This window comes from Manacus vitellinus, unplaced genomic scaffold (genome assembly GCF_001715985.3).
Source record: "Manacus vitellinus isolate BGI_N305 unplaced genomic scaffold, ASM171598v3 scaffold_29_pilon, whole genome shotgun sequence".
Taxonomy (NCBI): domain Eukaryota; kingdom Metazoa; phylum Chordata; class Aves; order Passeriformes; family Pipridae; genus Manacus; species Manacus vitellinus.
Genome location: NW_021940207.1, coordinates 3,268,512 through 3,294,791, shown reverse-complemented (window position 1 = coordinate 3,294,791; position 26,280 = coordinate 3,268,512). Strand labels below are relative to the sequence as shown.

General features: G+C 51.6%; 1 protein-coding gene and 1 non-coding gene across 3 annotated transcripts; one reads left to right on the top strand and one right to left on the bottom strand.

Moving 5' to 3' along the window:
• The first annotated feature begins 955 nt into the window (after nt 1-955).
• Nucleotides 956-5,812, top strand: LOC103758256. Of its 2 annotated transcripts, none has more exons than XR_001920952.2 (4): nt 956-1,087; nt 1,771-1,858; nt 4,407-4,480; nt 4,931-5,812. It is a non-coding gene; the product is annotated as an uncharacterized LOC103758256 (transcript). The 2 variants fall into 2 exon arrangements; XR_001920953.2 differs by having other exon boundaries at nt 1,771-1,864.
• Nucleotides 5,813-16,596: 10,784 nt separating this feature from the next.
• PDE6D (phosphodiesterase 6D) lies at nt 16,597-23,968 on the bottom strand. Its single transcript, XM_008924504.3, has 4 exons — nt 23,788-23,968; nt 20,506-20,631; nt 19,599-19,704; nt 16,597-17,222 (listed from the first exon to the last, which is right to left on the bottom strand). Exons 1-4 carry the CDS (start codon nt 23,867-23,869, stop codon nt 17,141-17,143), a joined length of 396 nt encoding a protein of 131 aa, XP_008922752.1. The 5' UTR covers nt 23,870-23,968; the 3' UTR covers nt 16,597-17,140.
• Nucleotides 23,969-26,280: the final 2,312 nt, after the last annotated feature.

Sequence of the window (26,280 nt, the reverse complement as noted above, 5' to 3'; positions counted from 1 at the left end):
GGCAGGCGGGAGGGGTAAAGCCACCACAGCGGAGCCGGGAACTCCCAGCAACTTTTAAACACCTCGTGGCCGCTGCCGGAGCTGGCGGTGGCTGTGCTGCTGGCCCTGGGGAAGGGCCTCTGCTTTCCTTGGCTAGGGTAGCGCTCCTTTGAAGCATCTCGCTCCAGCTGATGAAGGAACAGAAGGGGAGGAGGATGCAAGCAGAGATGCCAGTGTTAAATCCAAGTGTTCTTTATGCGGGAACATAAAGTTGGATCCTCTCAGCCTGTTTGCTGAGCGACTTGGCATGACATTTTGACAGTGATCAATAGCGAAAACACACAAGCTCCTGCTCTCCTCTCTGTTCGCTGTGGAGGTTTGAACCGAACTAGCCAGGCACGGCTCTTGGAGCGGTGTAAAAATAGACTTCTTCCCCCACCCCATCCTGTTACACTTAGAGCTGCGAGCTGGATGCCGGAGCCTCCTCTCTGCCACTGTGAGAAAGACCAGGCGTGTAATATTTGCTGTGTGCTTTTCCCCAGGCAGGGCAGAGACCACAGCCCCTGCTAATGAGTCCCTGGGATTTGTTCCTGCGGCGAAGGTACGGAGCAGCCGTGGCCGCCCGCAGCCCCGGGGGCAGCAGAGCCTGTCCCTTGGACGGGGCTGCCGGCTCTCCATGGCATTGCAGGAGCTTGCGTGGACTGTGCTAAGATGGGCAGTCAGCCAGCTCTGCTGCTGTTGAGCATATGCAGGCGGCCAGCTCTGTCTGTTTGGGAGCTCAGAGGTGAAACAGAGCAGTCTCTTTTTTAGATAGCTGCTCTCTGGCAAGGCTCACTTGGATTGAGATTCGCCCCCATGTTTTCCCGTTCCCAAGGAGGAGCCAGAACGTGGCGACCAAATCACAGAACAAATCGGTGTGAAGAGAAACCGTCTCCTGCACTCGCTCTCAGACTGTGTTTTTCACACCTGATCTGCAGCTTCTCTGACCCAGGCAACTGGAATCGAGGTGACTTCTCTGCTTTTCTGCTCCTTCCAGGATCTAAAAGAGAAGAAGGAAGTTGTTGAAGAAACAGAAAATGGCAGAGATGCACCAGCCAACGGCAATGCTGTGAGTATGGCTGCAATCTGCAGGGAGAGGCAGCCCTTACACCAATGCCTGTTCGTTTTCCTCTCTCTTCCTACTTTTGCTGCAAGCTTGTCCCCAGCCCTGCTCATGAGACCCCTTCAAATGGCAGCACTGAGCCCTGCAGAGCCCTCGAACCTTTGGCGCTTCCTGTTACACAGATACTTCCCAGCCTGTGGAGAGTTCATGTGTGTGCAGAAGCGAAGGGCTGGGCTTGGATCTCCTCCCTGACAGCCCTGTGAGGCTGTCCAGTGCCACCTCCTCTCTAGGGACTGAAAAAAGAGGAAAAAGAAAAGAACGCCTGGATTTACAATGTTACTACCAGTTGAGCAGGGAAACACATTGTGTACAAGTAAACCCCTTGGTCTTCTATTTTTAACATGCCAGGGGAAATTCAGTGTGCCACATTTCAATGTGGCACAAGACCCTCTGCAGTCTTTATCTCAAAACTGCAGCCCCGAGTTTTACTATAGGCTTGATCCTTCATGCCTGGGCTGTCTGGGTCGAGTGGAGGCAGGCAGGAAGTGGGACACGCACCCAGGCCTCCGGTGGGCTGGTGCTTTGCTTTCAGCAGGAATGGTGGGAACACGCACTTGTGCTGAACATCTCTTCCCCCTTCTCCCTTCCCCGGGGCATTTTTTTAAGTGATGTTTTGTCTTGCCAAGGAGAACGAGGAAAACGGAGAGCAGGAGGCTGACAACGAAGTAGACGAAGAGGAAGAGGAAGGTGGTGAGGAAGAGGACGAGGAGGAAGAGGGTGATGGTAACTTTTCTTTGTTCCACCCACCCCCATCCCATGGCTGTGTCCTGCCCTGGACAGCAGGCTCCTGGAGAGCAGCATCTCCCCCTCGCGGCTGCGGCCAGGCGGCTCCTGCCAGCCAGGCTCGCTCCTTCCTCACTCGCCCAGAGTGCTGGGAGTGAAGTCAGCCTTGAATCCCTTCCAGCAGGTTGAGGGCAGATTCCTCCCTCCCTCTCTCCCTCTGGCCAGACGGCACCGCACCGCGGCGCTGAATAAGCGCATTAGCCCTTCCGTGCGAGTAGTAAAATCTGCCCTTGACTCCGGTGATCGCAGCAGCCGCTGCAGGTGTGAGCCCTGGCCAGTGGGACAGGGACAGCCCTGGGTGGCCATACCTTGCCCAGGCACAGAGGATGGCTCACCATCCTTGTTTGTGGAGCAGCGTGCTGAGAGGTTTATGTGGCCCCCTCTCCCAGCCCTTTTCTGGGCTATATGGAAACTGGCAGAGGAACCTGTGGCTCTTGCCTGCTCCTCCAATGGAAGTAGACAGGCTTGCTTTGAACCTTCCCTGTCTGCAATGTCCTGTGTCTCCCTGCCCTCCCCTGCTTCCTGACCTAAGCCAGCCTGGAAGTGGGTTTTGGCAGCAGCGACCAGAAATCCAGCAGTGACTTGCCGAATCACTTCTCACCCTCCCTGCTATTATTTTTTTCCTAAGATCTGCTTGGATGAATAATGTTGTTTATTTTTATCGCTCGTTAAGGCTGTGAGAAAACCATTCTTGTTATGCTGAAATGTGCTTGGGGGCCCTGATTAGCTGTTACTAGGTTAATCCCCTGTGAATTTTTGGTTTACGTGCTGACCTACTAACCTGATGGTTAGTTTTAGGAGACAGGGACAGGGCTAGAAATTCAATGACCATTAGACCAGTGACTATTCAAACAGGGTGAGCAGGGAAAGCTGCCTCCTTTGGAGTGGCACTCTCACAGCAGCCTGCTGTGTGCTTTGGTAGGAATTGGTTCACTGGGAAAAACTGGAAATCGTGACCCTCTTCATACTCGAGATGTTAACCATTGGGGACAGAGTGCAGTGCTGTTATGTGCTGTTGAGCCCATTTACCCTCAGCTCTGCTTTGAGGGTGGAAGAGATGGGGAATACTTGCCTCTCCCCACTCCCCTTGGGCAGGAGCAGGAGGATGCGTGTGCTGCAGGCGCATGTGTGGGGTGGAAGTGTTGCTTGGATACTGCTGTGACAAGCTTGGGGAGCTTTGGTCCTGCAGTGCCAGCCCTGCTCTTCCCAGCTCACCGAGCACAGGCATGATTTGGCACAGAGTGCCTGGAGGTGCTGATGCCTTGCAGGGATCCGGCACGGGCTCTGACCGCTGGCATGGGCTCTGTCTGTCCACGCTTGCTGCCCTCGGGCGATCCCTGCCTGAGAGCTGCACCTGAGCTCTGCAGGAGAGAGATTTAAAGGCAGCAAGTACAGCTTGCATCAGCTTTTTTAGCCAAGACTTGCAGCCAGACTCCTGGAGTTTGACAGCAGAGGAGAGCTTGAGGGTATATTTTCCTCGCCCATCTCTCCATCCCATCTCATTATTTGCTTTGCTTAAAGCAGCTCAAAGAACTAAAAATGCTCCCAATCAGCTTGGCACTGTCACCTGACCTGCTGGCTGGCCCCATGCATGTGATGGCTGCTGGGGTGTTGATCCATTGCTGGGAGCTAATCTTGGCCCTTCCCGCCACATGGGCCACGCCACGGCTGGGCACACGCTGGGGAGAGGAGAGGGGAAGGGAGGATGGGCTGACCTTAATCCCCCCGGCTGTCCATACGTGTGGCTCGTGGCAGGGATTTAAAGCCAGCTTACTGGCCTTAACGCTCTAAGTTTTAGTAGGGTCTCCTGTTACACAAGAGACTCGTCTCTGCAGCCGAGAAGCTGTTCTGCCTCTGGTCTTGCTCCAGAGCCCCCAAAACTGGCCTAAGGTGACTGACTCAGTCGTTCTGATCCACTGGCCTATTTGAGCTCAAAGTGGGTCAAAGCCCAGAGCTCACTGCTCATCCTCCTGGCTGGCTGTAAGATAAGTTGGAAGCATTTGTTTGCTGTTCTGATAATTAGAAAGTGTTCTGACTCAGAACTAATGCGTTCTGGCTCTCTTAACTCATTAAAGATGGACTAATAGCTGCGAAGGGAAGCAGAAGTAATCTGGAGTGGTTAGGCAGAGCAGCCACTAGAAAGTTTTTTCCTCTCCCTTTTTTCCCCCCATTTTTGCCATGATTTCGGTGCTCATGGTAGGTGGTGGTTTTGCCATCCCATTGTGTTACAAGCACAGTGTGAGCCAAACTCGATGCTGCCAATTTCTTATCTCCCCTTTGGTGGGTCAAGTCATTCGGGGGATGCCAGGAAAGCCACTTCGTCCTCTATCACCTGCTGTCCTGAGCAGAGGTTGTGCCAGCTGGGGAGATGGGACATGGCATTGCAGTGTGGGCCTGAGCCAGGATTAAACCCAGATGGGAGGTGCATGGTACTGGAACTCTCCCAGAGGATCTCATATTCCTTCCTTTCTCCTCCGTGCAGGTGAGGAAGAGGACGGTGATGATGACGACGAAGCTGAGGGAGCCACAGGCAAACGGGCAGCTGAGGATGATGAGGTAGGAAGAGCAGGCAACCCCTCAGAGCCACCCATGTCCCTAGAGGGCTTAAAGGCTGTCAGTGGGGCTGGAGAGGCCAGGCTGGCTCCGGGGCTGGGATGCCCTGCCTGTGCGCTCCCTGTGTCTCTCTGGGGACACAGCCCGATTCCATGTATTTATACACTGGCCTGGTTAGTGGGGTGTCTGCTCCCACTGAATGGAGCTGCCGGTCCTGGGCTGAGGAGCCCCTGGGTGCTCATGGCAGGCTGGGACAGGGGTGGGTGTTCAGGGGCTCCCCAAGCTGGCTGTGAGAGAGGATGTTGCCTGAGGGGGAAGAAACACTTGTGTTGCTCTGACCTTGTCCCTGAGGCAGGAGGGGGACCCAAAACCCTCCCCTGCCTCTCTCTCTGCCTTTTGTGTGGCTCTCACCAGCCCTTGTCCCCTCTCCTGATGGCTTTGCTTTCCCCCCAGGATGACGACGTCGATCCCAAGAAGCAGAAAACCGACGAAGATGACTAGGCAGCAAATTATTATTATTTTTTTTTTTAAATAAGGAGGAAAACAAACCAACAAAAAAAGGCCAGCGCGTCCTCTTCACCCTCGGGTCCCCCCCTTGGGACTCCTGTTGCAACCTCCCTTTTCCCACACACGCCCCCCCTTCCTCCCCCCTCCGCCGTGGTCATCCTCACCAAGTAGAGTGAACCGCCGTCCCCGGCCCCCGGCGCGGCGCTGCCACTCAACGAACATAAAAATGATTCGCCGTTATTGCGGGAGAGAAAGACCCCCCTTCCCCCCACAGACCCCCTCCCCCCCAAGCACCAAAACTTCAAGGCCCTGCTTTCTTTCTTAAAAGTACTTTAAAGGAGAATTTGTTTGTATTTTTTATTTACATTTTATATTTTTGTACATATTGTTAGGAGGTCCGCCATTTTTAAGTGATCTCGGATTGACCAAAAGGGGGGCTTTGAAGTGTATATCTCTCTTGTTACCTATCTCTGACTTTACTTGTGGTGTGACCAGGCCCAAACCATTATCTCAAAGGAGAATAAAACAAAACCTTGTAAAAAAAAAATTAAAAAAAAAAGACAAAAATGCAAAAAAAAAAATTTACAATCTTATTCTGAGCATTCCAGTAACTTTTTTTGTGTATGTACTTTAGCTGTACCATAGATCGTGGTTTGTATGAGGTGGCAAGGCCAAAGATAAAAAGGTTTTCTTTTTTTTTTTTTTCTGTCTATGAAGTTGCTGTTTATTTTTATTTTTTTCTTTTTTTTTTGGCCTGTTTGATGTATGTGTGAAACAATGTTGTCCAACAATAAACCGGAATTTTATTTTGCTGAGTTGTCCTAACAAGGCTGCCTCCCAACTGCTGCTTTTTGTTTTGGTTTTCATTTGTTTTAATTTATTTCTTTCTCCCCTTTTCTCTCCTTTCTTTCTTTGCTTTGGACTTGGGTTGGGAAGAGAGAGAAGAGGGTAGAGGGGTGCAGGGTGTTGATGGGGAGAGCCTGGGGGCTGTGCTGTCCTCCTGCTGCTGTTGGGACAGGGGAGGCAGCGTGTTTTCATGGCTGTATTCCTGTAGAGAGCTGCAATTGAGTCTCCAGCATGGCCTCTGCATGATCCCGCATGGTCTGGCTGCCCTGGGCAAGCAGTAGGGATGGGTCAGACTGGGAAACCATCAGGGATACAGGCAGTGAGCTGGAGGGTGTGGGAATGGGCTGCTCAGCGATTGTCCTTCTGCAACCAAACTTGTTGGGGATTGTTTGGCTTGTGCAGTGGGGATGAGAAACCCACCCCAAAAATCCTTCCTTGCAGTGTCTGCTGCAGGTGAGTGACCCCCAGGTGTGGAGTAGTGAGCTCTGGCTATGCAAATGCCTTCCCTCCCTGGGGGCTTGTTTACAGCATCACTGGCAAACAGGGTAGGAGGCAAGTGCTGAAGGAGGCAGCAGGGATTGGATTCAGCCAGAACTGATCCCAGAGGGATACTCCAGCCTGCACTGGTCACCCAGCAACTGGTGGAATGCTAGGGTGTAGAGGTTTGGTGGTGGGACCCGGGAAGGCAGCTGGGGTTTATCTGTCTGCTTTAATCAAAGCAAAATGCTGTAACTTAGACTAAGCCTCTGCTGCTTTGCTCCTAATCTTCCTCCAGTTCATTTTTCCTCCTTCCTCTAGGGCATTGGAGCTTGGAAAAGCTCAAGCCTGCTCTGCCAGGTGTGTGGAGACCAGGAACCTGCCTTGTATCTGTGCTCCCAAACCCTCGCCTGGGCTCCAGGGAGTTCCCTTTCCCTGCTAATCCAGGCTGTGCCAAAGCCTCACCAGATGGTCTCGTTTCCTCCTCTCACACTGCAATCCCGGCAGTCAAGTGTTCAGATGCTGGGAGATGATTCCTATTTTACTTTTTTTTTTTTTTTTTAAAAAAAGAGAGGAACCAACTGCATTTAATGCAGTGGCTGGGAGGGTCACAGACCCTCGTGATCCCTGGGAGCAGCCAGGTCACTTATCCTGTACTTACACCAGTGGCAAATAAGCTCAAAATCTGGCTTTTTGTCCTTAATTGTCCCACTAATTGTGGTGCTGGCTGATAGCTTATCAGATTTGGTGGGTGATGGGGAGCTCCTGGCAGGGCTGGGGGCAGGTTTGGTTATCCAGTGCTCGGATGTCCCCCATGGGATCTGACATGGGAGCAGCTAAGTGTCACCATGCTGCTGGGTGGTGCCTTGTGGTGCAGTGCTGGGAGTTGTGTCCATGCCCTCGTCACAGCTGCCACAGGCACAGCTCCTGCAACCTTGATGGGAGGGGATCCCATGGGATGGGCTCCACCGGTGCAAGATTCAAGTTGGTACTTGCAGATTTGCAAGACAAATTATTCAAATAAGTTTCTGCAGCCAAGTAGACGAGAGCTGGCTCCAAGAGTCACTGAAATGTGAGGACCCTGCTTGCACAGGAGTGAGGCTCCAGTGGGCAGATTTTGGGGAAGCAGTGGCCCTACTGCTGCTATGGCAGAGCAAGACCTGTCCTATGCCCTGTAGCCCCCCAAAACCTGGGGGCATTGGATAGTAGGGTCCACTTTGGTGTGGGGTGGGGTAAAACTGCAGGCTGCCTCTGGCCTTGCAGCTAGACAGGCTGATGATGGGTAGGGCATGGAGCAGCTGGAGGTGAGAAGAGGATAGGTTACAGGGGTCCCTCAGCCCCACAGCTCCTGGTCCCCACTCGGCTGCTGTGAGCCCCCTGTGGCCACTGGTGATGGAGAGGGTAAACCCCAGTCCCTCACCTCCATCTGCCCCGGTGTTTCTATGCCCAATTTCTACCCCCTTGTGGCTCAGTCCGGGGGAGTGTCGCAGGCCCTGCCACCCTGTGACCCCTGGATGTGCTTCCACAGGGAGGGGCTGGGCTGGTCCCACTGCTGGGGCTGAGTCCAGGCCCAGCTCAGTGCATGAGGCACTGCAGGGTCCTGCCCCAGCCACCCCCCGCACAGGGCACTGTCAGGCAGCCAATCCCACACTGCCACCTGTCCCTCCCTCCACCAGTCACAGTCAAGCAGCACACAGGCCCAGCCAATCAGGTCCTGCCACCCATCTCTCCTCCACAGCCAACCACGTGCTGCCACTTGTCTATGCTCGTGTGCTCCCTGTGCACAGAGCCCACCAATCACAGCATGAGGAGTGCTGCTCTGAGCCAATCCAGAGCCGCTGCCTGCTGGCTGTCCTGGCCAATCAGGGGCGGCCACACCCTGCCAAGGGCTATAAAGGCCCCTCAGTGCTGGGCCTTGCATTTGGGGTTGGTTATCCTGGAGTGGAGTGGAGGTCCTTTGGAAGAGCCTCCTGCCTGGGGCTTGCAGAGGAGATGCAGGTTGGGGTGTGGCACTTTGTCTCATCTGGTGCCCGATGCCACAGAGGGTGTCTGGGTGAATCCAAAATGCTGCAGGGAATGCTCACCTGGATGATGTCTTGGGACAAGGGACCAGTAGCAGCAGGAGATGGCTTGCAGTGCCAGCCAAAGGCACCTCTGAGGATCTTGGAGATGGTCTCCCTGGTGAGCTGGCTTCATGCCAGGGGCTGCCCAGGGGGACCTGGGGAGTCCCACCTGCCTCTGGTGTGCAGGAGATGATCCAACCACTGCCTGGCAACCAGAGCTGGGCCCTGTGGGGGCTGATGCCATGGGACTGGAGGTGAAGAGCATGAGCCCTCCTGTGTCTTCAGGCATGGTGAGGTGCTGGGCCCTTGCCCAGAAGAGCAGAAGAGCTGCCTGTGCTGCCCCTCGCCTGCAGAAAATGTGCATTGTGAGGGATCCAAATTCCTCCTGGACTGCTGATCCTGCTGGTCCTGGAGGCCATGGAGGCAGATGGCTGAAGCTGCTCTGGGATGTGCTAGCTGGCTGCTGGCCACTGAAGGTAGCCAAGGTAGCTCCCAAAAGTGACCATCAGGAGAGCTGCAGGGTGCCTCGTACGAGCCTGGAGGGACTTGGGCTGTGCTGATGTGCACTGCTGGCCTCTTTGGCCAAGGGCAGCCCTTCCCAAGGATTCTGCTGTGGCTGGACCTCAGCTGGAGCCACCTATGTGTGGATGAACATCCAGGTGAACTGAAAGCAACCTCCAGGTGGTTGGCCTGAAACTCAGCACACCAGTGGAGCTGCTGCTAGAGGTCAAAGCCAGCGAGACCAGTGGAGCTGAGCCCATGCCCTGAGGACAACTTGGACTGAGCCTGGACCAGCAGACCTGTCTCCAGTCCTGACCTGCCCGTAGTGGGTTAGGACCTGTTGCATCAGCACAAGCTTGTCCTGTACCACCAGTAGCTTTCAGTTAGCCTCATCCAAAAATTCTTGTTGCATCTTGACAACCTTCATGAAATTTGGAGCACCTCGGGCGCTCGGTGAAGAACCTGCCTGTGGGGAATGCAGGTCTTGGACTGCACCTAGACACAGGCTGGTGTTACTGGTACAGTGTCTGGGCGAACAATTGGCTTAAAGAGTCTAATGAGTGGAACTGCCTTCCAGGCGTGACTCCTCAAGATCACAAACCCAGAAGCACTTTTGGATGGTTGCTGTTGAAAATAGACACAAAGAGCTGCTCCTCTGGCAGAGCAATTGCCACCTGGCTCAGGGTGTGAGGTGTCCCAGGGGAGCAGACCCCTCGAGGGTAGGCTACAGAAGCCCAGGGTCCTCAGCCAGTTTTGGCTCAACCCACATAAGAAAGATGTGCCTCCTAAATGGAGCAGGGATGTCAGTGAGCACGGCCTGAGAGCTGCCTGGTGTGGGCAGGAGAGCCCAGCCCAGGCTGAAGAGCAGATGTAAGACATCTAGTTCCTTGTCCTTGGCTGCCACATCCCCCTCGGTGAGCCAGGGCAGGCGTGGTCCTGGGCCCTGACTTGGCAGTCCTCAGCCCAGTGGAGGTCCCCGAGCTCTGAAACCCAGATGGAGGTTAATCCCTGCTGCCAGGTCTGCTTGGGGCCACCACCCCAATCCTTCCCCACAATCGGGTGGGAGCCTCGGAGAGGGAGCAGAGCTGGGGTGCCTGGGGCTCCTCCTGCACAGAGCCCTGTGCTGATGCTGCTCTAATTTGTCTGGCTGAGCTGATCTTCTCCAAAGACCAGGAGAAAGGGCTGTGGGGGACCCTCAGCTTTGCTTACCCCAGCGAGGGCTGTGCCTCCTGTTCACAGCTGGCTGGGGAGCCCCAGAGGGAGGGGTGGTGGACTCAGAGGCCACTCTGCACTTGGCTGTGCTATGTGTGGCCCAGGAAGAGACCTGGGAGGAAGTGTTGAGTGCTGCCCTTCGGAGCAGATGGGGACCTGAAGAGGCTCTTGCATTCCTTTTGTAAGAAAGCACAATGCAAGGGAGGCAGCTGGGGGATAAGAAAGCTCAGCCCAATTAGCCCTTGGAGTCTCCACAGGAGTAGAGACATTGGGCTGTAAATCCACAGGGGTGGGATCTTTGCATGTGTTTTTCCTGCCTGGGAGGGAGGCCTGAAGGTGAGGGGCTGTGCCTCTCCTGAGTGCCAGCTGCGTGTTGGGTGGGGGTGTAGGTCCTCCAGCATGCTTTGGGCACGGGGATGCCTTTGCTCTGTGGGCATCTCCCTGGGTTCCTCTCCTGTGCTGCAGGCAGAAAAGGCTCCTGGCCCTGCTCCTTCAGGGAGCTGGAAACCAGCACCCCTCTGTCAGGGCTCAGGGCAGGAGGTGTGAGTGCTGCAGCTTGTGCCCAAAGCTGGAGACCTGAATGCTCAGGGACCCCTGAGCCACGTTGAGGAGGATGACGACCCACAGTGTGTGAAAAGCACCTGCTCCCCGGGCACTGCCAGACTCTGGATTCACAGGCAGAGAAGGGATGTAGCCCCCAATTTCCTAGCTGAAGTGGCAGAGAGTATGGTCCTGCATGGAGCTGGGGATCCTACCCAGAGTTGTCTCTGCCACCAAGTGAGGCCCTGAAGACACACAAGGGCTCAGAGCAGCTGCTGTGGGGTGCACCCACCCTGCAGGGATGGGTGCAGAGCCAAACCCCAACAACTGCAGGGACTGGCTTCCTATCCTGCGGCAAACCCCCTCAGCCCTGTTTATCATCCCCAAGGTGAGGATGTGCTGCTTCCCTGGGGACATCCCCCCAGTGCAAAGCTGCATCCCTGGGATGGACTGTGGGACAAGGCTGCAGCTCAGGGGTGATGTCCTGGGAGGTAAGAAGTGGGCAGGGTTGGGACATGGGACTCTACCGTGGGAAGGGATGAGCATGAGGCACCTGACCCCAGAGAGGCGCTGAAGCTGGTGCTCCTTGCACCCTGTGCTGCCCCATGAGGTGACCAGGGAGCCCTCCACAGAGCGGGCCTCCACACAGCTCCCCAGTAATGGCTGGGAGCTGCGTTTGGCCATGGGGAGCCCCACTGGGCTGTTTGCCGTGGCCTTGGGCTCGAGGGACTTGTTCATCCCCAGTTTGGCAAGGGTAGGGTCGGAAGGATGAAGGCAGGCATGAGGCACGGGGAGGTGCCGGCGCCCGTGGAGTTGCCGGGACACTTCACCCCGCGGCGGGAGCAGCCCCAGCGCTCGCCGTGTGCCCGCTGGTATCCCCGAGGGCTCGGCGCTGGTGTGTCCAGCCCAGCGCAAGGGCCGCTCCTGCCTTGGGGTACAGCTGGTGGTACGTCCCATCCCGGGTGACCCGCCAGCCTGCCTGGTGTGGGGACGGCCCTCGGTGGCCGAGGCGGTGACCACAACCAGCGCCCTCCCGCTCGCCACCCGCGCCGTGCAGCCGCGCAGCCCAGGCACCAGCGCTGTCTTGCAGCACCATCTAGTGCTGCGGGTGGGGAAGCCCAGCACTCCCCCCGAGAGCCACAGCAGCACCGTGGGGACAGGCCATGGCTGTCCCGTGTCCCTGGGTCCTGCTGCCAAGGCCGACCTGCCAGGGAAGCCAGCCAGGCTGTTGGGGATGGGGATGAACAGGCGGCACAGCGTGGCTGCTGGCCTGGGGCAGCCGGAACTACCTCCCCCGTGCTCCTGCTCTGTGCCAGGGAATTTCCTGCAAGGATTCTGGGAAACATCAAGGAGTGCAGACGTTCCCAGTTCCTGAGCCAAATGTATCTGGCCTCAGCTGCTGGTTTTGCTATCTCCTCCCACGGAAATTGGGCCTCTGCCCTCTCCTTGGAATACTTTTGCTTTTCCATCAGCCAGGTGACCCCAGCTCTGTCAGTCCTTTACCCTCTGGGTCTTCACCTCACTCTTGTGGTTTCTTCCTGCATTCCCAGCTGTTTCTTGGTGCCCGTTTTCCATAGCTGGTGTGAGCAGGACCCCTTCCCACAATTTGTGACTGTCCCCCTTTTTCACACTTGGGGCAATGTCAGACCTCTCCAGCCTGACTTTGGGGACACCAGGACCATTACACTGTCCTCTCCTTCCCTTGCTCTGTGTCCCCAGCTTGTCACTTCTCAGCTCGTCATCCCTCCTGGGTGTCTGCCACACTCCTTGCCCCGCCTGGCACTGGGGTGCTGGGAGAGCAGGCAGGATTTTGGTATGGGGAGGATGGTGCAGGCAGGACTTTGGCACAGAGCTGGATGCCATAAGAACTGAATGCTCTTCCAGGGGGGCCGTGGCGATGGCTGGTCCCACTCCCAGAGCACTGCTGTGGATGTGGGTGTCAGATATGCAGTCGAGTGAGGCAGCTGCTGATCCTCAACAGGGATCACACCCAGGTCCTGTGGCACTGAGGAGCTGGTGGCTTCCTTCCCTAAGGCAGGAAGAATTGGGCAGCTTGGACTGAAAAAGGGCCTTTTGAGTCCTGTCTCTACCTCAGCCGCCCTCCTCTCCTTGGGGGCAGCCCCAAAATCCCCCTGTCTGGGCAGTTCATTGCGTGGCTGGTGCTCTGCCTGCACGGTCATGGTAACCGAGGGGTGGGATCTGTGCCCCACAAAAGAGGGGGAGGGACTCAAACCTTCCCAGCCCTCCTGTGCTGCTGGGGGACAGTGGAGCCGGGTGAGGCGGGGTGAGATGGTGCTGACCCCTCAGGCTGCCCGTGGCCACCACGCTGTGTCCGCTGCCAGGCTCTGCCCGCGCTGCCGGAGCCCGCAGGAAGGTAAGAGTAGCAAAGCAGACACCGAACGTAACGTGGCCCTGGGCTGTTTGTGCGCCTTTTGTTCGGCAGCACCTTTCATGAATCAGCTAATTAACCACGTTAGGACGGCTCTGCTTCCCCGCCTGAGCTTTATTGGGCAGGGCAGATCTGGGGCACGTGCCAGCGGGAGCCCCAGTCGGCTTTGCCAGGCAGTCGGGCAGCTGAGGGCTCCCACAGCAGCCGAGGTAGGTGACGCCCTGAAGGGGTGCTGGCCATGGGCAGAGGGTGTGAGAGCCCTGTTCCAGTCACCCTCATTGCAGGCAAGAGCGCCATGCACTCGGGAGCAGGGTCCTGCCTTGCAGCCATGTCTGTGTTTCAGGGAAACTTATGGTGTGATGGACCCAAAACCGTGCAGAGAGCTCCCCTGAAGCCAAAAGAATTTTGTGCATCACCCTCCTCTCTCGCTTTTACTCAGCAGCTGTGCTACAGCCCAGCTTGGAGGGCTCCCAGGTGAAGACGTGGTTGGAGGGCGATGAAGGTGCAGCTTTATTCCCAATGTCTCTGTGCCAACACCTGGGCTGTGCACAGCTCCCTTCACTTCCCAGTGTGTCTCTGTGGCCTCTAACTGGGTGCCCAGGCTCTGCAGTGCCGCCCTGCCCTCTCTGCCAGGTTTCCACAGGCTGCCAGTGGGGCTCACAGCCCTCCCGACGTGGGGCTGTCCGGCTGGCAGGGAGCAGCCTCTGAGCACATTCCCTGCCCCGGGGCTCTCGCAGGAACAAATGCCCTGTGCGTGGGAAGGCTCTGGTGCCTGCCATGGGAGCTGCTGAGGCCAGAACACCCCGGCTGTGAACAATGAGCCCGGGAAAGCCGCGGCTGCCGGCCGGGATTCAGCGGCTGCTGCCGAATCCGGCCGGTTCCTCTCCTTGATCGGCCAGATGCCGATGGCTCCAGCAAGCGCCGGGAGGCAGCAGCTCCAGGTGAGCCAGGGTTTTTGTGAGTGGCTGGACTTTGGGCAAGGCCCTGTGTAGTGAGAGGCTCCTCGTGGCCCAGCCAGGTCCTACCCTCAAAAATTGCCCCTCTCCTACAATACAGCCCTCCCCTTGTGCAGAGCCCTGCATGTGGAACAGGCTGGAGGAAGTTTCCCTGCAAAGGCTGTGAAATTCCGGGTGGGAACTTTTTTGGTAAATAAAAGGGGGAATTGCTGTGTTGGTCCCCAAACCCACTTCTCACCCTCAACCTTTGCACAGAGGGCGAGATGGGGCTGCCCTTGTGTCACAGCCAGAACCACCCCAGGGACACAGATAGGTGGTGGCAGTGGTGACACCTGCACCCCTGACCTTCTGGTCTGCTCTTGTACTTTCCGGCCCCACTTTTCCCTTTGCTGGCACCTTTGCTGCCCCAGAGCCACGTTGACCGTGTCTCCTGCTCCTTCTCCCGGGGCTCCCAAATCCTGTCAGCCCCACAGGGAGGGGACTAGCAGCTGCCTGGGCCAAGCACAGGCTCCTGTTCTGAGCACAGCAGGGCCCTTTGCCTGGGTTTTGGGTGGTGTCTGGTCAGACCCCACTGTCCCCCCTACCCTACCGGGGCCTTTCTGCTGGCTGGCTCCGGGCCCCTGATCTCCCCTGGTCCTGCCGTTTGCTCCACCGATTCTGCCAGGGAGGCTGATCCCGGCATTGGGGGACTGGAGGCTGGTCCAGGGCCAGGAGCAGGTGAGCTGCTCCCAGCTATTTCCCACGAAGCCACTGGAGGGCGGCAGTGACCGCCGCAGAGGGGCCCGCCAGCTCCAACTGGGCGAACTGGGCAAACTGGGGCAGTTCGGGCAGGGCGGGCGCGGGCGGGGCGGGAAGGGGCTCCGGAGGTCCCCCAAGGCCGTCTCAGGGCCCGCGTCCCTCCAGAGCCCTCTCCCAGGTCTGCTTACCCCGTGTCGGTGGTCTCTTAAAGCCCCGCGGAGCCTCCAGAGGCCCCGCAGGGAGGACGTCCCGCAGGGAGGAGGTCCCGCAGGTGTCGGGGAGGTCAAGCGGGTGTGGGAGTTCCAAGCTTGTTTCATAGAATAGTTTGGGTGGGAAGGGACCTTTAAAGGTCACTTAGTCCAACCCCCCGCCATGAGCTGGGACATCTCCAACCAGTGAGGTGCTAATGGGGCAACCTGTTATAGTGTTTCATCCCCCTCATTGTAAAAAATGTCTGCCTTATATCTAGTATAAATTGACCCTCCTTTAAAGCTGTCACCCCTTGTCGTATTGCTACGGGCCCTGCTAAAAAGTCTGTCCCCATCTTTCTTATGGGCCCCCTTCAAGTACTGGAAGGCTACAAAAAAGTCTCTCTGGAGCCTTCTCCAGACTGAACAATCCCAGCTCTCAGTCTGTCTTCACAGGAGAGCTGTTCCTCCCCTTTTTGTGGCCTCCTCTGTACCCCCTTCCAACAGGGGCAGAATCATCTCCCTTGACCAGGTGGTCATGCTGCTTTGGACGCAGCCCAGGATACAACAGGCCCTTAGAACAGGCACCCAGGGTAGACTTAGTCCCACTGGGAACATCTGTCCCTTTGTTCTTGGTCCTGGTTGTAGCTGAGCCTGGCAGAGGAGGTGCCTGCTCCCTGTCTGTGCTGGAATCTCCCATGCATCTGCCCTAGAACACACAGAGGCACCTGCTCTCAAGATCCTCAACATTTTTAATTTTTCCTGTTTGGATACCTTTTGTCCCTCCTCTGACTGAGGTACCACCCTCACTGGGTGTCATTCATGCTGGGTGAAGTTTCAGTTGATGTCTTTGTTTGAAGGCTGGCCCAGGATGGTTCATGCTGCTGCCAAGACTCTGCCCTGTGAGTCTCAGCCACAGGCTGAGATCCTGTGAGGCTCAAGAGAAAGCTGCTACAGTGGCTAGTGAGAATTAGTGGTCCAGCTTCAGTCCCCCTAAAAAATATTTACATTGTATCCCTCCCAACTACACCCAGGGTCTGAATCCAGGGTCTGAAATGATGCCTTTTATGTCCCTGTGACTCCCGAGAAACTCAAGCCCAGCCACAGGACAGGCTGACCAAGGCGTTGAGGGATCATAGAGCTGTCTGGATGTTTAGGAGCAGAAGCTGGAGACGCCCCTTCCCACGATGTCCATGTGCTAGAGCTGGTTACAAGTGACAGAGGAAAGCAGGGCTGGAGGAATCTGTCACAGCAAAACTGCTGCTGTGTCATTAAAGCCTCACACATGTGGGGATTGTTGGTGTCATCAACTGCAGCCCCAGTGGAGCTCCAGGGAGCTCAGCCCAGCACGGGACTGATGGTGGTGACCTCAGGGGAACACAGGTTTTCCAGAGGGCTTTGAGTGTCCCCAGGCACTTCAAACAGCAGAACAGTGTGTGGTGCTGCTTGAAAACTGGTGACAAAGGGACAAAATGCCACGAGGGATTAACAGACAGAGGGGAGGCCAAGGAGAAGCCTTGGTCATTGCAGTCAGGACACCTTTCCAACATGGCCAGCTGGAGGAAGAGAAATTCAACCAGGATATGGGGGGTATGGAAGAGGCAGGACTGTGGAAAGCCCTCTGAAGCTGGCTTGAGTGATGGGAGCTTGTGCCCACTGAGAAGCATTTTTGTAACAGAAAGGAAAACACACAGAACTAACATTTCTTCCCTTCTTTGGACGGTAGGAATGTTTTAATTGAGAAATTTGTTTTAATTACATTAGGTGATATCACAGTCTATTTTACAAGTTCAAGGTAAGAGGATGTGTGGACCAGTTACACAGAAATCCAGCAAAAGGATAAAAACCTACAACATGAGAAAAATGAAAAGGTTAACTTAATCCCAAAAGAAAAGCATTGAGAGTTTGGTGTGAGTGGAAATGGGAGATTATACCAGGGTCCAGAAAAGTAGAAAGGATGAGACTAACATAATTTACAGTATTGGTTCTGCATGACCATCGTTTGCCCGTGTTCAGAGACAGCCTCTCTTCCCCAGGGCATCTCTGAGCAGATGGCCCCGTCTCTGAGGGTTTGGTCTGGTCTTGTCAGAGGAGAAAGCAAAATAACTGATGGGCAAAGGTCACAACCCACGTTGAGCTGGTCCCCAGGGTCACCGCCTACAGGAGTGTCTTCCACTGGATAGTCGGGGGGTTCTGCACCAAGAACTGCATGGAGGAAAACTAAAACATCTCCAAAAAGCCCCATCTCAAACGTAGAAAAGTCTCACTCTGGAAGTGCTTACGAGAAGATCGTCATCATAGAATTTGGTTTCTATAATAACATTACCACTGGGGGAGGAAAGGAGGAGAAAGGAGAGGCGTTAGAAGGACACAGACAGTGGACAACAACTGCTCCTCTCCACGTTCCCACAAGCCTGGGCTCACACCTTACCCACCCCACAACAGTGCAGCGAGCACCGTGTCCTGGATCAGTCAGGACTGAAGGATCTCCCAAGCACATTCCTATGTGGAATGTTCCCTCCATCCATCCCTCCCCTGTCATCCCCTCTCTGGGCACAGTACTGCTCAGGCTGCAGAGTGCTCAGACAGCAAACTTCTGCTCACTCCTATTGCTAAAAATAAACCAGCAGTCCCAGCACCTTCAAGGCCCCTCTCTCCTGCAGGAATTGTGAAAACCAATCGGAATTCTTTTTTTATTCCCTATCTCTGTCCTCTAGTGCTGAGCAAGCTACATCACCCAATTTAACATGTCATTTCCCTCAAGAAGTGCTTAAATACAAACATGCAAGCATATTTTATACAAACTGCAGTGGAAATGTGGATTTGGGTGTGACAGAAGCTCTGAGGATTTAACTTGCTGACTTTGGAGACTTTGGTAGGCAAAAGTAAGAACTTTTGAGACCATTACAACACCTGGACACCTGAGCAGTGTGATCTAACCATGTCTAAATAACCTGGCTCTTGAACACCAAAGCAGCAGCTCCACCTCTACTGTGGTTCTTGGTATAACACTGGGAAAGCTGCACCTGCTGAGTGTAAGGATTTTGCTGTGGTATGGACCGTGCTGGAACTCAAATGTCAGGGAATGTTCTCAATCTGATAGTCAGTCATCCTGGGAACTCTCGGTGCAGTGCCTTGATCAGCACCAAGTATCACATCTCCATTGTCTCCTGCTATGGGAACACTGAGAGAAACATAAGGTCTTTGGGAATACCAGAAAGTGAGGGGCTCTCCAAGTCCTGGCAGCTGAAAAAGGCTGATTTCATAGGGCCACAAATTTCCCTTTGGATTTCTTTGGGCTGAGGGTTCTAGTGAAAAGCCTCAAAAATTACTTTAGGACACCTCCATTGAATAGAAGAGAGATCTTGGCTGCCCACTACAAGTGGACATACTTCAGGGAAAGAAGGGACATGGGAAAATCCTCAAGGTCACTTGAGAACTGGACTCTCTTGATTCCCAGTCCTGAGGATGTCTTGATTTCCTGAGATGATCAAAACCAACTTGTCAGGTGTGCTTGTTTCTTTATTCTGACTCTCAAATCTGGCTCCTCCTGTACCGACTGACAGCCACCAGCTCTGGGAGCTGAGGTGTGCAGCACCTCTGAGGTTCTGAGCAGGCTGTGCCAGGAGCACTGTTGGAACACTGATGCTCCCCTGAGTCCACCCTCTCTTTGGAATGTGCTGGGAGTGGAAATCAGTGATGGTAGTTCCCATCCCGGTGTCTGCTCTATGCAATTGGCTTTCCTCCAGACAGGGAGCCAGAGGGAAAATGCTGGAGAGGGAGGTCTTCCAGAGGACACAGTGACCTTGCAGTGAGCCTGCTGCTCCCAGTCTGCCTCTTGTTGGCAGCGGGATTCCCAAACCCTTCTGTCTCTGCTGGCAGCGTGCTCCCTGTGTGCCTGCCAGCACCCATCTAGCACTGCAGAGAGGGTGGTTACCCTTCCCAGGGGCCTCCCTCCAGGAGCCTTTTCCATCATCCCACCCAGGCTGGAGCCTTGCTGCTCACACTCAGGGCAATGCCCAGCATGTGTTCCTGTGACACATCTGAGGGATCACTGACCTGCTCAGGAGTCCTTGTGTGAAGAGCAGCCAGGAGCAGACCTTCCTGAGGAAGGTGTGTGAATCTTACTACAGGTGCCTGTAAAATGACTGTTTCCTACCTGTTAAGGGTGTTTTAACCCCAGATACAACTCCCTGTGACTAAATGCCTGGTGTATAAGCCAATTTAGAGACACAAAGCTCAGCAGAATGGTACAGTGATGAAACAAATACTAGAGGAGCTACTACAGCTGATATATTGCACAAATAAAACCATCTTGGACAAGAGTCAGTGATCAATAGCTGACCTGAAAATGGCCCAGACATCTGCTGAGTTATTTTTAACCCTGGATGTAAGGGGTATTAAGCTGGAAAACATTTTGAAATCCTTTCATGGTTCCCCTTTCAAAAAAATTAAGCAACTCTAAAAAAGGATCAGTTCCACTTTCTCCAAACCTTTACTACTATATTAATGCAAATTGGACCTATGGGAAGGAAGGTAATGAGGTTAGCTTAGCCTCTTTTATCTCTCAACAACTAACAGTCGTGAGGTGATTCAGAGTTGGTAGCAGTTCCCTCTCCTCGTTCCCACTGTGGCCCCCAAGGAAATGCCACACACTGCTTTTGCTTTGCCTGCTCTCGGATTCTGCAAGGCCAAGGCACTCACGTTAAAACATTAGCTGGCATCATCTGTGATTCAGGTGCTGCCTCTATCAAGGACTGCCAAGTGTTTGTGGAGTTAGGAATCACAAAACCGAATTCAAAGAACCATTCTGCAAAGTAAAAAGAAGATCCAGAGGCATTTGAGAGACGATAAAATCCACAAATGGTCCTTTTGCTTTTCATCCAACAGGCTGGGGAACTCCCTAAACTGTCCTGCTGTGCTGCCAACATTTTACATTTAAATTACTTTGTACAGTTTTAGCTGCACTGAACCCTGCCCTCCTCTTAGAGCAGATACTCCCTTTCTAGAATAGCTGATGGTACTGATTAGGTCACACTACTTCCTTAGCATTCAGTGGAAATTTCATCACACCTAATTGGGAACAGGGAAACCACACTCCTCCCCTTGCAGACATCCCTCCCATCCAGTTGAGATTAAGTGTGCAACTGGTTGCCCAGAAGACACAGGGATCAGTGTTTTATCTGCCCCTCCTCCAGCCCAGATTAAGAGTCAGCAGGGTCAGACGTGGAGTCAGAGGCAAAGAAAGGTGGTGGCACTGCCTTAGCCCAGGTAAACCAGAGGCTCCAGCCTGGCAGTGGCCAGCACTCTGAGGAAGAGGCAGGAATTCCAGTAATAGGGGACTCTGAAATAACCTGTTTCCTTGCCTCAGGCAGCTTGTGGTGGATTTATGCCCTCAGGCATGATTACCCAGCTTTTTTGCTTACATAACAAAGTGTTAACACACTTATGAAAAGCAATCCCTAATACTGTGGCCCATTAGTCCTGACAAGATGAGTGCTTCAGTCTACTCTGAAAAATTAAAATCACCATGTCCAACCCATTTTAGTTTCTCTAATCCCCACCACACTGGGTCAGTCCCTGTGCTGCAGCACACAGAGCACATCCATACCTTCTAGACACTGCCCTTTGAAATAAACTTTCTGTTCCAGTCGGAATTTTTCCATTTGTTCTGCTGAGGAAAAGTTTAACTCCCGAGACACTGCTTTGCATTTCAGGATTTTTTTAGGAACTCGAGCTGTGAAACAGATAAAGAAGCATTATTGGACACAATAAAACAAACCCAGCTGCTGCAGGTACTATTTTTCTGCACCTTGAAATAATGATTAGTGCTAGTACAAGATCATAGCAGCAGGAGAAATGCAAACACAAAGGACTTTGTTTTTACATTTGCAAGAGTGAAATCCAAGATGCAAACAGGTTAATACCTTGCCCAGAGCCAGGAATTTTAAACTTGGGACAGAACCAGGGATACAACACTGATCTCTCAGTCTCCTGGTTCAGTTGTTTGTTACTAAACCCCATAATTTTTCAAGTTGAAATATGAGATGCAACTTAAATTTTTACTTTAGGAAGTGTGTTGAAGATCACAGGCAGCCAAAGGGCTGCTTAGCACACCAAACCTGTGAGCCCTTCCCACTTCTCCTTCCCTTTCACACCGTGCATCCCCAGAGAACCACAAACGGGTGTTTCTCAGCCCAGCAGCACTTCCTGAGCCACCTCAGAGCTCTGGGAAGTTGTCCTGCAGAAGTACACAAAATGCCTGTTCCTGACACACTGAGACCTACTCAGGCTGTAAAGCTGGGGCCACACTAGAGAGTTTAAGAGAGCAATTTGGCAATCCAGGTTTCTGGGCCCTTGCAGTGGGTGAGACACCAAGTGGCAAACTGTACCTTGTAGATATTTCACAAAATTATTTTCTTGTAGAGGTGGAGGAGTAAGAGAAGGGACAGCTTGGGAGCACTGATTAATATGCTGAAAGGTCCTAATCAGGAGAATATGGTGGAGAGTCCATATAGTAAAAACCTCCCAAGCCTGTCGTGTTTCAGTGGTGTGATTGTGCATAATCCTTCCTGCATATTAGAGAATGTTTCATGTAAATTTATTAGAAATAAAGAGGGGAGGGAATACAGCTGGCATGTGCTTTATGAGCCAAACTGTTCCTAAAAACATCCATGAAGAGAGAGCAGGCTGGTGTTTAATAAAAAGAAGAGTCTACCAAACCCCAGGCAAATCCATCTAACGTAGAGCAGTTTAATGGAGTAGGACCTTGATATGAAACCAATCTCAAGAGCTGGAGGGTTAGGGAATGTAAGGCAGCATCCTATCCCATGGAGAAGCACACAGCCCACAGTTGGTTAGAAAAAAAAAGATAAAAGAAGAAATTAAAAGTGTAAGGGAAGAGTGTTAAATGTAAAAGCTCTCTAATTATTTTTAGGGTTCTTTTTTGTCAGCATAGAAATCTGCATGGCACCATCCTTTACTCACAAGTACAGACTACAGTCTGTTATGATAAATGTCCTTCTGCAGTTAAGTGTAAAATGGCTCATTAAAACTACTCTGCAATTTAGTAATTACATTTCTTTCATCCCCAAGACAGATTGCTGAGTGTGTCTGCTTTAATATTGTAAAACTACAAAATAAAGGATTACTTTGAATACAAGTAGCACTGTGTAGTCTTTAAATAACTTATTTAAGAGATTTTAATTTATATTTATACCATTAAGCAGAAAATTTTAACTGAAATTATTTACTTAAAACTCATTTTACTTTTATTTCTCCTTTTTTTCTATTAAAAAGACAGGAAAGAAAGAAGTTTGATTCTCATCAGTTAGGTCCATTTTAAGACATGCTGGAATACAGGTAAGCATAGACTTAATCCTAAATTTACTACTGCTTTTTGTTAACTTGAGGATATTCTACACCTGCACATTTATTTAAGCAGTTACATAGCTAACATACATTTAGTCAGATGCTTTATGCTGATTAGATTAGAAATGACACATTTCTTATTTATCAAGCAAGTCATTTTGGGTCCAACTGTACTTAGTTAGAAACTGCAATTCAACTAAAATATCCATATCATTATGTTTCCATACAGTTTAATAAAGCTACCTTAAATATTGAGACATGAGAAAGCAAGCTATCTTAGCCAAACTGAGTTTACATTTCAGACTACAACTTTGCTTAAACCATGAAAGGACTATTTGTATTTCACGAATGAAAGCTGGCTGTGGTGACTGGGAACAACACGGGATTCTGTAAGTGCTACACCTCAGCAGCTTACTCCAAGATCTGCCTGCATACTGGAAGAAACTAAACTTCACAGATTTGCATCTCCCAAATTGCCTCCCAGTTTTGAATGCCCTGTCACTGAATTGAGTTGACGGGAAAAGCTCCTGCTGTCAAAAGCTGGTTTAGATGATTAATTCCAGTTTCAGGTGCTCAGGCAGTGATTTTCACTACTTAAGGCAGCTTAATGTTAAGGCTTCAGCAGCAATCCAATACCACATTAATATTGGTTTTATTTCATCTAAGTGGTAATAGTAAGTTAAGGCAGTAATACAGTATCATGATTTGAAACTTAAGAGTTCATTTTATAAAGAAATCTGTACTTAAATCAAATAGAAGTTGTACTTAAAAAGCAAATAGAAGTTCTGTTTAAAGGAAATACATTTTATTCACTCTGCTATATATTTGGTTCTTTGTTTGCTATGTTTAGCCTGTGATTTGTCCTGAATAGACACAAAACATACACACACACAAAAGTACTATATAATGACTTTAAGACACATATGGCCTTCATTTTAAAACAATTATTCTGACTGTCCTCATTGGTTCTGTTGCAGGACTGTACCAGAACTGCATTTCCTCACACCTTCTTTTAACTCACAGTCAGATTATCCCCCTTTGCTGGATGCCTCTCGCCTTTCTCAGCCTATTTATTGAACATAATCTATCCACCTCAGCTTTTTTTCTTGCTAAGCCATACAAGAATGGCTTCTTTCCTCTGTTCTCCAAAGGAAGACTATCCTCCCATCCATAATCTTTTCAGTGGCTTCTCCTAATAGCTCTCCTCTGCATCTGTTACAGGTTGCAGTCATCCATCTTCTAGATGGATGAGTGAACTGCACACCAGATAAGGTCTAAACAATTCCTTGTACAATGGGCATTAATCTCAGGCCAGAGTATGTTTTTAATTAATTCCCCAGGCTCCTCTGATGGAGATGAGGGTTCCTTTTTAATATGTGAGGAAAATCTGAGACACAGTGAGGTGACATGACTGGCCCAAAGATGACATCTGTCCTTCAGAGTAGGGGTATGTTTATACCTCAGGTGACCCAGAAATGCAGCACCACCCAGCCCCAAGATGCACAATAAAGTCACACAGTACCTTCATGCTCCACTCCAGGTACAGACAGATCTTCTGTTCCTTGCCAGAGGATTTTCCCTGTTTCTGCATCCCGAAGGTTCATCCAATTTCTGATTGGGAAGCAAATAAGGAAAACAAGCCATCTACACCCCTAAATGCTGCGTGCAGTATTCTTGGCTAAGCTCTGAAATAGGCTACTCCAGCTGAGTTTCAATCTCATTTTCCGATTCTCAGGAGGCCAAGGAAAGAGATGCCTTTTCCTAGAAAATGAATGAACAAACCAACCCCTGACCAGAATGAATTCAACAAGAGTTGTATAGCCAGAGATTTAGTTTTCACTTCAGACTGAAGCTTGTTAATCTCATTTATCATTTTCCGTTGCTTCTAGAGGATAAAGGCAGTGCCACTGAGCTGCAGAGAAGCAAGAGCATTGCTAACAATAACAGATAACTCTACACAAACAATTGTTGTTCTCCAGCATTTGAAAAATGCTAGAAAAAGGAGTGCTTCCTACAAAATGTTATAAAAAGAGTAACATCCAATCAAGCTCGTTTTCTTAGCCTACAAAATATTAATATCACAGGTTGTTCTATTGTGATTGACCTTGTAACTGCCACTCATGGGAATTCTTCAGCTGCTGAGAGCTAAGCAGAGAGAGATCTTCTCTTTTCACTCTCAGCAAGTGAGGCTGTGCCAGCTGTCAAAAATCCCAAATCAGTGAGTTAGTCATTAAAGTTACAGGCAAGTAGGAAATACTCTTTTATTTCCAAAGGGACAATTAACAGTGATCTTAAGCACACGTTTGAAAAGTCTTTCCCATAGGATAATTCAGACATCAACACCTCAGAACAAGGATCCTGCATGCCTGCCCGATGCCATCCTGAATGGGGACAGACCCATCCTTAAGCCTCCTGCCCTCCTGCTCCACAGCTCACCAGGGAGGCTCCAGGGATTCACCAGTGTAAACACCAGAGACTGACTGGAGTAGGATCTCTTAGATGAGCCCACACAAACCAGTGCCTTTCCAGGAGTTCCCCTGGGCTGGTTTATGGCAGCACACCCCTCGTACTCAGTACTTCCTGGACCAACTGCTCAAGGGGCTGAGTGGGGAGGCAGAGAAGCAGCAGAGGGACAATATGGACCTTGACGTGGGTATAAATAGGAGCTGTCAGAAATTTGCATGCTGAACTCATCCTCTAACACACACAGTTTCCAGGCAGACAAACTCGTCACATTGATCACATTTTTCCAGAGCTCCTGGGAAGAAACAGATGCTTTAGCAAATTTTGCATTACAGGGCAACATTTGTTTTAAAATTACATGTGTGGAGGAAGGAAGGGAAAATGGTCGCTTCACACAGATGTGAAGATTCTTTCCCTTCCTGAGGGCTGGCCAGACTTTCCACGTCCCACTGAAAGGACAGGAGGGAATGTGTGCACAGGGTCTGTTTACACACAACTTAGCAACAACTTGGAGCATGGGAAGAGGGAGCGTGGGGCAGCCTGCTCATGTCCTTCTAGGCCTGTTCTAAAACACATAACACTTTTTCTGGGATTAAGGCAAAAATGAAAGGGGGAGAAGACAAGCATCATCCTCCATATCCTGGCAGAAAGCTGGAAAGTGGAGCTCTCTCCCCAGCTAGCAACCCAAGGGAGATGGGGGCTGGCACAGAAGTCAGAGAGAGAAAATGAGTAGCAGAATGGCAAGAAGAACCTGCAGCAGGGCCGGGCACTTCACATGATGCTGGCTGGAAAACCCAAAGTCCTCAGCCAACACAACCTGCAGGATGGAACTGCCCCAACCATAATTTAAAATGTCCAAAAAAATCCACCGTTTTTCCATACATCTTCCTGTGGACAAACATACAAACTAGCCAGGGTGAAACTATTTGCATAGAAAGCAGTGTGCCATCCATCAAATGCCATGTACGAGGGGAAAATAACAAATGAGACAATGTGAGCATCTCACTGACAAACTCGTTTATCTTCACGACACTCCGTGATGCAAACTCTCTTCACTATTAGCTGTACAGTAATTTAGCAAATTGGGCACTTGAGTATCAAAAACCTGCTACCTCTGAAAAATGATCCTCACAAGTATGTACTTGAATTTGTTCACTATCAATACCAGTGGGAGTTATGAGCTCACAGGTTTGGCCATTGGCCGTGTAGTGCCAAACTGGGCAGCAGACAAGTTCCTCTGAGCTGGAGATGAAGCACTAAGCAGAACAGCAAACCCAAGTCTGCACAGGAACTGATCCAGCCTCCCAATTGCTGTATCAGTACTCTAACTAATGGACTATTCCTTTTTCCTTGATATGAATTGCCTTGCCTTCCTGTCCCTCTTCCCTTATCAATTTTTGGAGCACCCTGAAATCACATTTACCATTTTCAAAAGTATTATATTAGGAGTGCCCTTGAGAGAGAAGTAGCCTGACAGCTTAATTATTATCCTTACTTGAAATCCACAGTTATAAACTGTTAGTGACCTACTATTTCTGGAGAGAGAAAAGAC

Coding starts and splice junctions, on each gene's coding strand:
- PDE6D (XM_008924504.3), bottom strand. CDS start 23,869: ATGAACCTTCGGGATGCAGAAACAGGGAAAATCCTCTGGCAAGGAACA. Junction 20,632..23,787: donor ACCTGGAGTGGAGCATGAAG/GTACTGTGTGAC, acceptor TCTGTTTCACAG/CTCGAGTTCCTAAAAAAATC. Junction 19,705..20,505: donor CAAAGGGCAGTGTCTAGAAG/GTATGGATGTGC, acceptor TTTACTTTGCAG/AATGGTTCTTTGAATTCGGT.